Here is a 12,982-nt window from a genome sequence, read left to right as displayed (position 1 = left end):
CGGCCCGTTCCGGCGCGATCCCGCGAACCGGAAAGCAAATTGAATATGCCCCATAGAGTGCTGATACTCTCTGGGAATCAGTGCCCCTTAGACAAGAGAACCTTTTTTTTTTTTTTTTTTTCTTTTTTTTTTCTTCTTTTTTTTTTTTTACTTTTCCATAAGCGCAGTTTTATGCATTTCTCTTGGGGTAGCACTCTGCTCCTTGGATGAATAAAAATGAGAATTGTCAAGAGATTGTGAGCAGGTACATTCACATTATTAGTTCACTCCTGTAAGTTATAAGGGTATCGCTGTGCGCAGGTTTTTTTTTTATTATTATTGTTATTATATTCTCTGTGAATCATGTCCATAGTGTGGCAAGATATGGGTATTTAAGCTACCTGCTATGTGCAGTCAAATTTGGAGTGTAAATGCTAGGTTCCTGAGGCTAAAACACTCGATCAAAGCACCCAAGTGTTATTAGCCTTTGGTGAAATATAAACCTGCTGCTGATGGTGGCTGTCCTGTGGACTGTGTAAATTCATGTGTGATTTGGGAGTTTATGTCTCAACACTTCTTACCATCTGATTTCATATAAAACTTCCTATTAGTACAGTGAGCATACTCCTGCCTATATGTGACATAGTAATACTTATAGACTTTTTATACTTGCCAGAAAAAATGACTTCTATCGTGCAGATATGTATGAAGTTCGATATAGAATAAAACCTACAACTGTCACCATGATTTGAACAGATTTTTATTTGTTTATTCAAGCTTGTTTAATGCAGAATTGTTTTAACATGCTTTATATGCTTTGTAATCTGCTCTTGTATCTTGTCTGTTCTCTGATAGTGAGAGCTTTGGAAACAAGTCTCTGCAACATCATTTAATTGTGATGGAGGAGCTGGTGCGCAGGGATAAAAACAGGCCCTCGGTGGTGATGTGGTCAGTGGCCAATGAACCTGCCTCACAGCTCAGTCCTGCAGGGTACTATTTTAAGTAAGTAGAAGAACATCTTCATATATGTCTTCAGCATGTTATGAGGTTGACTTAAATGTAGAGCCATATCTTCAACAGTGGAATAAAGCCAGGGGCGGGCTGGGCATGGGGGCAGGGGGGCACCGGGCCACTCAGTCAGACCGCTATTAGGGCCGGGGGGTAGGCCGGCCGGCCGCCCCCCGGATGCAACATACCACATTTTTACCCGCGGGCGGCCACATCTAATGACATGAGATGCGGCCGCGTCAGCGCACAGGCGGCCGCATCACGTGACAGGCGATGCGGCCGCGTCATCAATGATGTGTGCCTGTGTGCCCCCCGGGCTTCCCTCTCCCAGCCCGTTCCTGAATAAAGCAATCGGTATTAAAAATGTACAAATTACCTTCACCAGATATGAATTGGCATTTTGAGAAAACGTCTTAAATAGCTGAATTGATGGAATTGCAGTTAAAAAAAATATGTTGTCATTGTGGCAAAATACTGTGAATATTTACTACATTTATGGATATACTATTTACTTCTGAATTTTGTTCATTTTTACAAGGCAAAAGATATATTAAGTTTATTTTTTTTTTTTTTTTTCCTTTTGCAGATGTAGAAGTAATTCAAACATCCTTCTTTACCTGCAAACTTACGTGAGAGAATGAGAGAAGTAGTTATAAATCTTGTGAAATTTTGTTTTAGTTTGTAAGAATTTTAAAGGGAGCCTAAGCATCTAGCAGCAGGAGCTTAGGACAGAGATGCAGATCAGTTACTTAAGAGACAGCTTTGCGTTTGTTTTTGTTTGTTGTTTTTTTTTCTCCTTTTCTTTTCTTTTCTTTTCTTTTCTTTTTTTTTTTAGTTTCAGATTGCATTTCTGCACACTTCGGCAGCTGAACAATGAATGCAAGCGATATAGCTGTGGACAGCATTGATTCAATATCTCTGTATAATTGTTCTTACCATTTCAGCAGCCAGAGCTCAAAAGCCAATGCTCACTTGTGCGTCATGCATACAGTCTTGTTCAGTGTATTAGCCCCTGTCTGATGAGGAAGGAGGAGAGCAAAGATTGTTTATTATAAATTAATTTGGATGGCACCTATATATTCTGACATACTGCACAGGGGATGTGTAGTGAAAGTGATACAAGCCTGATAGCATTTATTTGATTTTTTTTTCTGTGAAATCAACACTGGACAGGTTCCCAGTTTCAGAAAGCAAAAAAGTCCTAGCAAGTCCCTGGTCTGCTAACTGAAACACAAAGGTCACATTTTCCAGTAGAAACAAATAATGCATAGAGAAGCTGTGGCTCAATAATGAGAGATCCTCAAGAGCTGAAATCCCATAGGTTAGCATATCTAGGGGTATATTTACTAAACTGCAGATTTTAAAAAGTAGAGATGTTGTAGCAACCAATCAGATTCTAGTTATCATTTATTTAGTACATTCTACAAAATGATATCTAGAATTTATTGGTTGCTGTAGCCAACATCTCCACATTTTCAAACCTGCAGTTTATTAAATATACCTCATAGTCTTGGTTTGCATTATTTGTATTTTGTTGCCATTTTATAACCAAATGTGATGCACAGCTTGCCTAACTCCACCTTGTAAAGTAAATTAATTCTAGTTTTACTGTGTATGTTTGTTATTTAAGTACAGTCATGTGAAAAAGTTTACCCTTTATCAAATCTGTGCCGTTAGATATCGGGGCATACTTAACAATCATGTAGTCCTAAAATGTCATCACTCTAATCCCATGTGACAAATAACAGATGTTTGTCTTTACTTAGTCAACATAAAATAAGAATAAGTCTACCCTCACTGCTTCCATATCCGTAAAGGCGGTCATTTGAGACCAGTGGAGCTAATCACGTGCACGTCATTATTTAATCATCATGACATACTACCAGCTATGCATAAAGGCAAAACATTTGGAAGTTTTGGCTGGAGCATTCAGGTTTGTGTTATCACCATGCTATGCTCATCAATATGGAAAGGATAAGAAGGCAATTTCCAAACAATTTGCAGTCCATAATTCTACAGTGAGAAAGATCATTTACAAAAGGAGAACAGTGAAGGCAGATGACCATCTTTATGCAGAGATCACATTGTATGATGCTGGGAGAAATCTTCATGTTTACTTTGTTTTCTTTTTTTTCTTTTTGTTTTTAAACTTTTTATTTATAACAGCAGGTAATAACACATATCATTGACTGTTTTTTTTTATTTTGTTTAATAATGGCAAATTTTATGAATTGGTGAGGACTAAATGATTGTCGATTATGTCCCAATTAGTAAAAATACAGATTTGAAAAACTGTGTACTTTTCTTTTTCACTTTACTGTATTATATATTATGATTTATTTTTTTTCTATTTCCTTTTTTGACTACAGGATTTCCATTCAAGCCAGTAAGCTCAACTGATCCAATACTATTTAGCAAATACATATTTTGTGTGTGACAGCTGTTTCCCTTCCACAGGACTGTGATCGCTCACACTAAACAACTGGACTACACTAGACCAGTCACCTACGTTAGCAACGCTAACTATGACAAAGACCAAGGTGTGAGTTGAGTTTCTACTTTTTTTTATTCTATTTCCTTACAAACAGTCTTTTAAAGTAACTAAAACTTAAATTGCCACAGCCACAAAGACATGTCTCCTTCTCTGGGTAGATTGGGTAAGTGAACTGTGCCTCACGTGTCTATGGGTTTCTTATGAAGTGTGTAAGTAAAGGAGAATGGAGTGAGTACTGTAAAAAGTGCAGATGTTCAGGTGTCAAAGAAAATACAGGTTTCGAACTGTTTATTGAGCACTAGATCTATTGCAGATTGTACCAGTTTTACCTTAGGGTTGGTGTAAATGGTTGAAGTTGGCTACCACCTTCATTGTTAAACTATCAAATTCCATTCACTTACATGTTCAGTACTGCCACGTCTAAATTTCACAGAAGAAATAAGCTCTTGCGCTCGGTTAATCCCATATTCTATATGGTACAAGCTGCGTGGCAATATAAACGCCGTTTATATACAAAACAAAAAGATAATTGTCAGCGCTTATCCTTAACAAGGCGTATCTTTGTGTATAAAGCAAAATGAAAACATGAGGTATTGGTTTATATTTTGAATATAAATGTGTGAATATATTTGAATATAAAACTTCTGGTGGGCGGGGCATTCTTATCCCCGGAATCCGGCCACTCTGATAGTGGCCTGCCTAGACTTTTTTTCTGTTATCCCACCCAGATTATTTTCAAGTGGAATGAGCAGCTTACGCTACTAATAGACGGCTACTAGGATCCTTGGGTGCTATGAGACGTGGCATGTAGCTGCTACTAGGACGACCCTCACCACGCAGAGATGCATAGACCCTGAATCTGTGACTGCCTTCGTGTCGGACTGTTACATGGTCCCATCTGACCAGCTGCCGGATACTGTAGGGGAAGACCCTGACTTTTCAATGCCGGGCAGGCGCTTACACAGCGCACAATTGAGTCCCAGGTACCTAGAGGTGATTGGGATTTGTGCATAATACATCACGGCACATGTACTGTCCAGCGGAACTAGTCTGACCGCTATAACTCTGGTCTGACCGCTATAACTCTGGTCTGACCGCTATAACTCTGGTCTGACCGCTATAACTCTGGTCTGACCGCTATAACTCTGGTCTGACCGCTATAACTCTGGTCTGACCGCTATAACTCTGGTCTGACCGCTTTAACTCGGGTCTGACCGCTTTAACTCGGGTCTGACCGCTTTAACTCGGGTCTGACCGCTATAACTCGGGTCTGACCGCTATAACTCGGGTCTGACTATTACCCCTGTGTGGCTACGTACATACTTCAGCAACAGGGCGGTCTTCCACGTCTCTCTCCAGACAACTTACTCGCTGAACCTACTACACGTTGGAGGCTGCTGCAGCTGCAGTGTTTAACCAAATACCAGTGTGTGAAGTTGTGTCTTCCTGAATATATCTGCAGAGACTCGGCCACCTAGGCTTTCACTGCACTTGACAGCCCAGCTGTGAACCCGTACTGCCTGGACTCTGCTAGCAATTTCTCCCTTATGCAAACCTTAGACTTCATCTGCGACCCGTGCTGGCCTCTTTGCCGGACGTTGATAATGAGGAAAAGACCACTGTAGTGAAACTACCACTGCTTGCTGCCTCGTTATTTGTAACCTCAGTTTGTATGTATCTGCGAAGCGCAGGCAAACTACGGCCAGACAACTGAAAGACTCTCCTGTGCCACATTATATGACACAGCTTTTACCCTATCTTCACAGATAAAGTCGGGACTCCCTACATCTTTCCTACTTCCCTGTGGGTATACAGGCCATGCATGTTTGCTGCAACACAGTATTTTGAGCGCTACATTGGGAGCAGTGACTGCATTGTGCTCCAAAGGTTCTATCTGAACAACCACCAACCCTCACGCTGCCTGACTCTAGACCAGCTGGCACTGTCCCTCGCCGTAGAGAGACAAGGTGCTACTGGATGCCATCTAACCTAGGGGATCTTGCTGAGGAACTTCTGTTGGACCTTAAGTGTGAATATCCATGTCCTTGAGTGTCATTGCTGTACAGCTCAGTCACAGATGACTGGAAAGACCACTACTTGGAGGTGTCTCTTTGGGACCTATGGTATCTCTAGCGCTTACACTTGCGCATTACCCTCTATTCCAGATTGTACTGGTCAGCCTACTAACTGAGTGCTTAGACATATGTACCATATGCTGTACTGCTTTTATACACAAATGTCTTTTTGATTTCTCTGGCAGACTCAGCAGTCGGCTTCCATGGTCCCGATAATTGCTTACAGTCATTGCCAAAAGTTTTGAGAATGACACAAATATTATTTTTCACAAAGTCTGCTGCCTCAGTTTTTATGATGGCAATTTGTATATACTCCAAAATGTCATGAAGAGTGATCAGATGAATTGCAATTCATTTCAAAGTCCCTCTTTGCCATGACAATGAACTTTATCCCAAAAACAACATTTCCACTGCATTCAACCCTGCCACAAGAGGCTCAGCTGACATCAGGTCAGTGATTCTCTCATTAACACAGGTGAGAGTGTTGCCGAGAACAAGGCTGGAGATCACTCTCATGCTGATTTGAGTTAGTATGACAGACTGGAAGCATTAAAAGGAGGGTGGTGCTTAAAATCATTGTTCTTCCTTTGTTAACCATGGTTATCTGCAAGGAAACACGTGCAGTATTGATTGCTTTGCACAAAAAGAGCTTCACATGCAAGGATATTGCTGCTAGTAATATTGCACCTAAATCAACCATTTATCGGATCATCGAGAATTCAAAAAGGGGAAGTTCAGTAGTTGTGAAGAAGGCTTTAGGGTGCCAAAGAAAGTCCAGCAAGTGCCAGGACCGTCTCCTAAAGTTGATTCAGCTGTGGGATCGGGGCACCACCAGTGCAGAGCTTTCTCAGGAATTGCAGCAGGCAGGTGTGCGTGCATCTGCATGTACCGTGAGGCAAAGACTTTTGGAGGATGGCCTGGTGTCAAGAAGGCCAACAAAGAAGCCACTTCTCTCCAGGAAAAACATCAGAGACAGACTGATAATCTGCAGAAGGTACAGGGTTGGACTGCTGAGGATTGGGGTAATGTCATTTTCTCTGATGATCCCCTTTTAGAGTGTTTGGGGCATCTGGAAAAACACTTGTATGGAGAAGGAAAGGTGAGCTCTACTTTCAGTCCTGTGTCATGCCAACAGTAAAGCATCCTGAGACCATTTATGTGTGGGGTTGCTTCTCAGCCAAGGGAGTGGGCTCACTAACAATTTTGCCTAAGAACACAGCCATGAATAAAGAATGGTACCAAAACATCCTCCAAGAGCAACTTTACCCAAACATCTAAGAACAGTTTGGTGACGAACAATGCCTTTTCCAGCATGATGGAGCACCTTGCCATAGGGCAAAAGCGATAACTAAGTGTCTCTGAGATCAAAACATAAAAATTTTGGGTCCATGGCCAGGAAACTCCCCAGACCTTAATCCCATTGAGAACATGTGATCAATCCTCAAGAGGCGGGTGAACAACAAGAACTCACAAATTCTGACAAACTCCAATCATTGATTAGGCAAGAATGGGCGGCTATCAGTCAGTATGTGGCCCAGAAGTTGATTGACAGCATGCCAGTCTGGATTCACACACTGCTGTGGGCTACGACTAGTGATACCATTACGTGTCTTACACTGCTTGTGTGCTGAAGAGTGTCATACTAGCGAGAGATCGAGACATCAAGAGGCCGGAATATAAGAAGAATCTCGCACTGATAAGGGAGGGAGCTGACTCCTATCTATCGAGTTTGATAGCGGCATTAAGGTTTTTATATACATTTTTATTGGCCATTCTCTTCTGCTACACATTGGACAGCTGTCATTTATCTATTGAATTAAGTAGCGCTAAGAGTTGGTCTGCAAACGATAGTTTTTTATGTATGTTATGTCACATGCGGATAGATATATTTTACACTCATTTGTGCAATTACTATTTGATTATATAGCTGGTTAGATGTGTTTATTTTTGTACATGTCCTTAATAAATCTTCCATTTTTATATGATGATCCGTGATCACACAGTTTTGTTTTATATAATATATCATATTTCAATTTATAGCCGGTTAGGTTTCTAGCGCTGCAATCTGTTTTTAGTGGGCCATTAGTACGCCTCCTGCTCCAGCATTATTTTGGGAAAAGTTATACCATATTTTCCGCTTGGATTGGGTAGAGACCTCTATGACAAGGGAAAAGAGTATTCAGGCCTTTTTGTAGGTGTGAGAGACATTTATTGACACTTTATTAGACCCACTCAAGCACCGCATCACACATTGATTTAAGGATATTATTTGGTTCCAGACCAGAATGTGTATAAATTATCCACCAATCACCTTCTCCTGATTTTTAATTTTGCTTGTGCTCCAAATCTCTGGGGTGGCTTCCATGTACAATGTATATTATATATTTCATTCTACATGTGTTTCCTCTTCATTGAAATATGACATGGCACTTATATGTAGCAAACAGTAGTAACATTGAGCCAGTAAAGTAAAATTATATCAGTTTTGCTGTAAACTGTACGTCTGTTCCACATTGTTTCTCGTTTGTTTTATGTATTTGAACTTGCTTCAATAAAATTAAAAAAATCTCGATGCATTTCATTCTTTACACATTATTAATTGCTAAGGAGGACATTGCAGTATGCTGGTTGTCCCTTGCTACCCTTACCTTTGTAACCTGGAAGCTACTGAAAAATAATATCTAGCCTGACTCATATTAAAATAAGGGAGGGTAGTTTTGAGTCACACCTTACTAGAAAACATACTAAATCAGAGCAACATGCTTTAAGGGCCAGTAAACCTAAAATGTAAGTTTTACTTATATAAAAAAGCTGCTTGAAATTGGGATATATATATATATATCAGTCAAGTCCATAAATATTGGGACATCGACACAAGTCTCATATTTTGGGCTCTATACACCACCACAATGGATTTGAAATGAAACAAACAAGATTTTCTTTAACTGCAGACTTTCAGGTTTAATTTGAGGGAATTTACATCCAAATCAGGTGAACGGTGTAGGAATTACAACGGTTTCTATATGTGCCTCCCACTTTTTAAGGGACCACAAGTAATGGGACAAACTAAACAATCCTACATCAAACTTTCACTTTTTAATACTTTGTTGCAAATCCTTTGCAGTCAATTACAGCCTGATGTCTGGAACACATAGACATCACCAGACGATGGGTTTCATCCCTGCAAATGTCTTCAGTTCCTGCTTGTTCTTGGGGCATTTTCCCTTCAGTTTTGTCTTCATCAAGTGAAATGCATGTTCAATCGGATTCAGGTCAGGTGATTGACTTGGCCATTGCATAACATTCCACTTATTAGCCTTAAAAAACCCTCTTTGATTGCTTTTGCAGTATGCATTTTCCATCTGCACTGTGAAGCGCCGTCCAATGAGTTTTGAAGCATTTGACTGAATATGAGCAGATAATATTTCCCGAAAAACACTTCAGAATTCATCCTGCTGCTTTTGTCAGCAGTCACATCATCAATAAATACAAGGGAACCAGTTCCATTTGCAGCCATACGTGCCCACGCCTTTCCTTCTTCATGCTCTTCTCTTACCATCACTCTGGTACAAGTTGATCTTTGTCTCATCTGTCCATAGGATGTTGTTCCAGAACTGTAATGGCTTTTTTAGATGTTGTTTGCCAAACTCTAATCTGGTCTTCCTGTTTTTGTGGCTCACAAATGGTTTACATCTTGTGGTGAACCCTCTATATTCACTCTTGTGAAGTCTTCTCTTGATTGATGACTTTGACAGATATACACCTACCTCCTGGAGAGTGTTCTTGATTTGGCCAACTGTTGTGAAGGGTTTTTTTCACCAGGGGAAAAATTCTTCTGTCATCACCACAGTTGTTTTCCGTGGTCTTCCGGGTCTTTTGGTGTTGCTGAGCTCTCCGGTGCGTTCTTTCTTTTTAAGAATGTTTCAAACAGTTGATTTGGCCACACCTAATGTTTTTGCTATCTCTCTCTGATGGGTTTGTTTTGATTTTTCAGCCTAATGATGGCTTGCTTCACTGATAGTGACAGCTCTTTGGATCTCATATTGAGAGAGTCGACAGCAACAGATTCCAAATGCAAATGTCACACCTAGAATCAACTCCAGACCTTTTACCTGCTTAATTGATGATGAAATATCGAGGCAATAGCCCACACATGTCCATGAAATAGCTTTTGAGTCGATTGTCCCATTACTTTGGGTCCCTTAAAAAGTGGGAGGCACATATAGAACCCATTGTAATTCCTACACCATTCACCTGATTTGGATGTAAATAATTTTATGTAATTTTTATATTTTTTTGCAATCGGATCCCAGTGTCAGAGACCGGTTCTTCACGCCGTTCTATATGTGATGAGCCAGGTTATTGGGTATGCACATCATGCAGTCATGTGATTCTGTGTTTCCTTTCATAACTTTCTCCATTGTAATCTATATAATTTTAATGCTCTCTGCATCAAAGGGACAAATTTGGTCGGTCACATTTCCCATAAGAAGCCAACCTTTATGATATTAAGTACCTATATGCTGTATGAAGGTATTATAAAATGATAGAGCAGTGAATTCATTTTTATTTACAGGCTCCGTATGTGGATGTGATCTGTGTCAATAGCTACTTCTCCTGGTACCACGATCCTGGTCACCTGGAGCTGATCCAGCTCCAGCTTAATAGCCAGTTTGACAAGTGGCATGAGAAGTATCAGAAGCCAATCATACAGAGTGAATATGGAGCGGATACCATACCTGGCTTCCACAGTGTGAGTAGAACATGGACTTCCTCTGTAACAAATCCCTAATGAGTTTGACTCAGTGGCCTCCAACCTTTAAAGTGTTGTGACCTATCTGCCAACACAGTTGCCACATGAATCTTTCTTTCATTTTGCACCAGTGGTAACATATTTAAATAAATAAAACAGAGCTAATTTGTCATTTATTATGGAAATACAGTTTTATATAATATAGATTGCATATATTCATTATAAATTATAATTATATTGTAAAATTTATTTCTTTTTTTTATGACCCCCAAATTATCGTGGCACATAAATGTGTCCTGACACAGTGGTTGTGAAGCGCTGCCTTAGCTGAACCCACATACAATTTCATTAAAACACAGCAGCACAAGCAGAAAAAAAAATTACAACCGGTAATATATAAGGCTGTAATCCAAAACGCAACAACTGAATTGGTACTTGTCAAAAATCAGACAGTTACTGTAGACTCTGTCATATACAGATATCTCCACTGACTGTCTTTCTGCTGTATCTTTTTTTTTTTTTCTTTTGGGTCTCCTCTCCCCGGAGTTGTCTTCATCATAGGTGTGTTCTCCCCTCATATCCACAAACCCAGTTTGTATCTACTTTCTCCTGGCTTTTGGGAAGAACTTGAAACTGGGCTTATTAGTGACTTGGTTATTAAGGGATGTAGATCAGTTATTATACTGGCCACGCATGTGTAAAGCCAGCCTTTTGGTGCAAATGACTGGACCAATGCCCAACTGTCAGACTTTTTTTTTTTTTTTTTTTTTTTTTTTTAAATCCTTTCTGGAACCCTCTAAAATAGTTTTTCTCTCTCCCTTCCACCCTATAGAGATAGATATCTAATATTTAGTCTGTCCACATACTTGCCCATTTGTATTATCTGATGTGTGCTGCAGTAGACTATAGCATTGGAGCATGCAGGAATCCTGATTCTGCACTGTTTAACTATTTACAGATCTGGATACTATGTTCAGGGTGTTGCATGACTGTTTGTGCCGTTATTACATATGCTTTATGGGATAGCACATTATAATGCCAGAACTGCTGGACAGTCTGGTAGATATAGACCCAGGACACTTCTCCTTGCTCACAGATCTATTGAACCTGATCTTTTAACAAACTTCAATCTACGTTCATACAGAAGCCTCTTCCATTTTGTGCTTGCAGGACCCACCATTAATGTTCACAGAAGAATATCAAGGGGTAGTGTTAAAAAACTACCATTCTGTGTTTGATGAGAAGAGAAAGACATTTGTCATTGGGGAGCTCATCTGGAATTTTGCAGACTTTATGACTGCACAATGTAAGTCCTATTACTGTATAGGTAGATGGTACTAAAGAACTTACTACTCTGCTGCCCAAGAAAGAGTGAGTAAATTCACTCTACGTTGTTGTGTATGTGAAGGGCATTTGGAATGGATTAAAACAAAAGACTGGGAAACATTTTGGAAATTTATATATAGAACCATTTCAAATTCAATGTTAACCTAAGTGAGAGTCACTTTTTTTTTTTTTTTACTGAAATATATGACAGCTTGCTTGTCCTTTACAATTTACTATTTTTTACTATTTAACATTTTTATTGTTGTTGCTCTGTATTAATTCTTCATTGTATTATTCTTATGCAGCGGTTACTAGAGTTGTGGGGAATAAGAAAGGAATCTTCACCCGCCAGCGACAGCCCAAGACAGCGGCTTTCCTTCTACGGGACAGATACTGGAAGCTGGCCAATGATACAGGGTACTTGTACAAACCTGCTACTTGGTATTAAACTGGTTCCTCTGAAAATGTGCATACAATAAGTGTTTTACACAGAGCCTGCCAAAGACTTTATTGTGGGCTGCCTAAGCTCTGTGGCTGAAGACACAGTATAAGCTTACTTCAGCTAGAGTACAGTGTAATACTGGTCCTGTAGTTACGTAGCATCAATATACTTTGCAGCACTTTACAATTGAGAACAAACACCATAATAATACAAGACTTGAGTGTTGACAAACAGATGGAGGCAGAATGGCCTTTCTCGCAAGTTTACAGGCTATACAGTTCAAAAATTGAATGCACTTTTTTTATATATCCAAAAAAAAAAAAAAAAGAGAAATGTGCCTTGAATTGACAAAATGTAATGTCCAACATGTATTATGTACAGTCACTGTACTTTGCTGGGGGAAACCAGCCCCAAGCCCTGCCCCTATGTTTATGGATGCAGGAGTATTTTGGTTGTTTTAATGCACTTTCAAATGAAATGCTTTTTGAACTGTATGTCAACTTTCCTAGATAACTTTATATGCTTGACAGGGAACAAGAATGATCAAAATATAATTTCTTAATAAAAACTTAATAAAACCTGAATGGTGTAATTTTGTTTTTTAGATTTGATTGCATTTTATTATATCGCTCTCTTTTAGTATGTTAATTGTCATCCTTCTACAGCCTGCACGTACAATTACTGCTGTCACCTACTGAGTTGAGCATGTGTCAGAATATTTTACTGAATTCTAAATGCAGTGCTTTTTCGTTCCCATATTGACACATACTAATGCATATCTTTTATAACTAGTGCTTCACAACTCCATATATTACTATATGTTAGTGGAGGGAGGTTAATCACCTATATACAGTATATCACTCTATATTACTAGCCTAAATTGTTTCCACAGCCTGTAGTATGGA

General features: G+C 39.5%; 1 protein-coding gene across 1 annotated transcript in view; it reads left to right on the top strand.

The window, feature by feature from the left end:
* The window catches only part of GUSB (glucuronidase beta), a 31,088-nt gene extending 18,427 nt beyond the window's left edge, over positions 1-12,661 (top strand). Inside the window, exons 8-12 of the mRNA XM_075195022.1 lie at positions 835-981; positions 3,445-3,529; positions 10,133-10,309; positions 11,480-11,615; positions 11,941-12,661. Of these exons, the coding sequence (XP_075051123.1) occupies positions 835-981; positions 3,445-3,529; positions 10,133-10,309; positions 11,480-11,615; positions 11,941-12,083 (688 nt within the window). The 3' untranslated portion in view covers positions 12,084-12,661. The remainder of the gene's footprint in view (positions 1-834; positions 982-3,444; positions 3,530-10,132; positions 10,310-11,479; positions 11,616-11,940) is intronic.
* The last annotated feature ends 321 nt before the right edge of the window (positions 12,662-12,982 follow it).

The sequence above is a fragment of the Mixophyes fleayi genome, chromosome 2 (assembly GCF_038048845.1).
Source record: "Mixophyes fleayi isolate aMixFle1 chromosome 2, aMixFle1.hap1, whole genome shotgun sequence".
Lineage (NCBI taxonomy): Eukaryota > Metazoa > Chordata > Amphibia > Anura > Limnodynastidae > Mixophyes > Mixophyes fleayi.
This window is presented reverse-complemented; position numbering and strand designations above follow the sequence as displayed.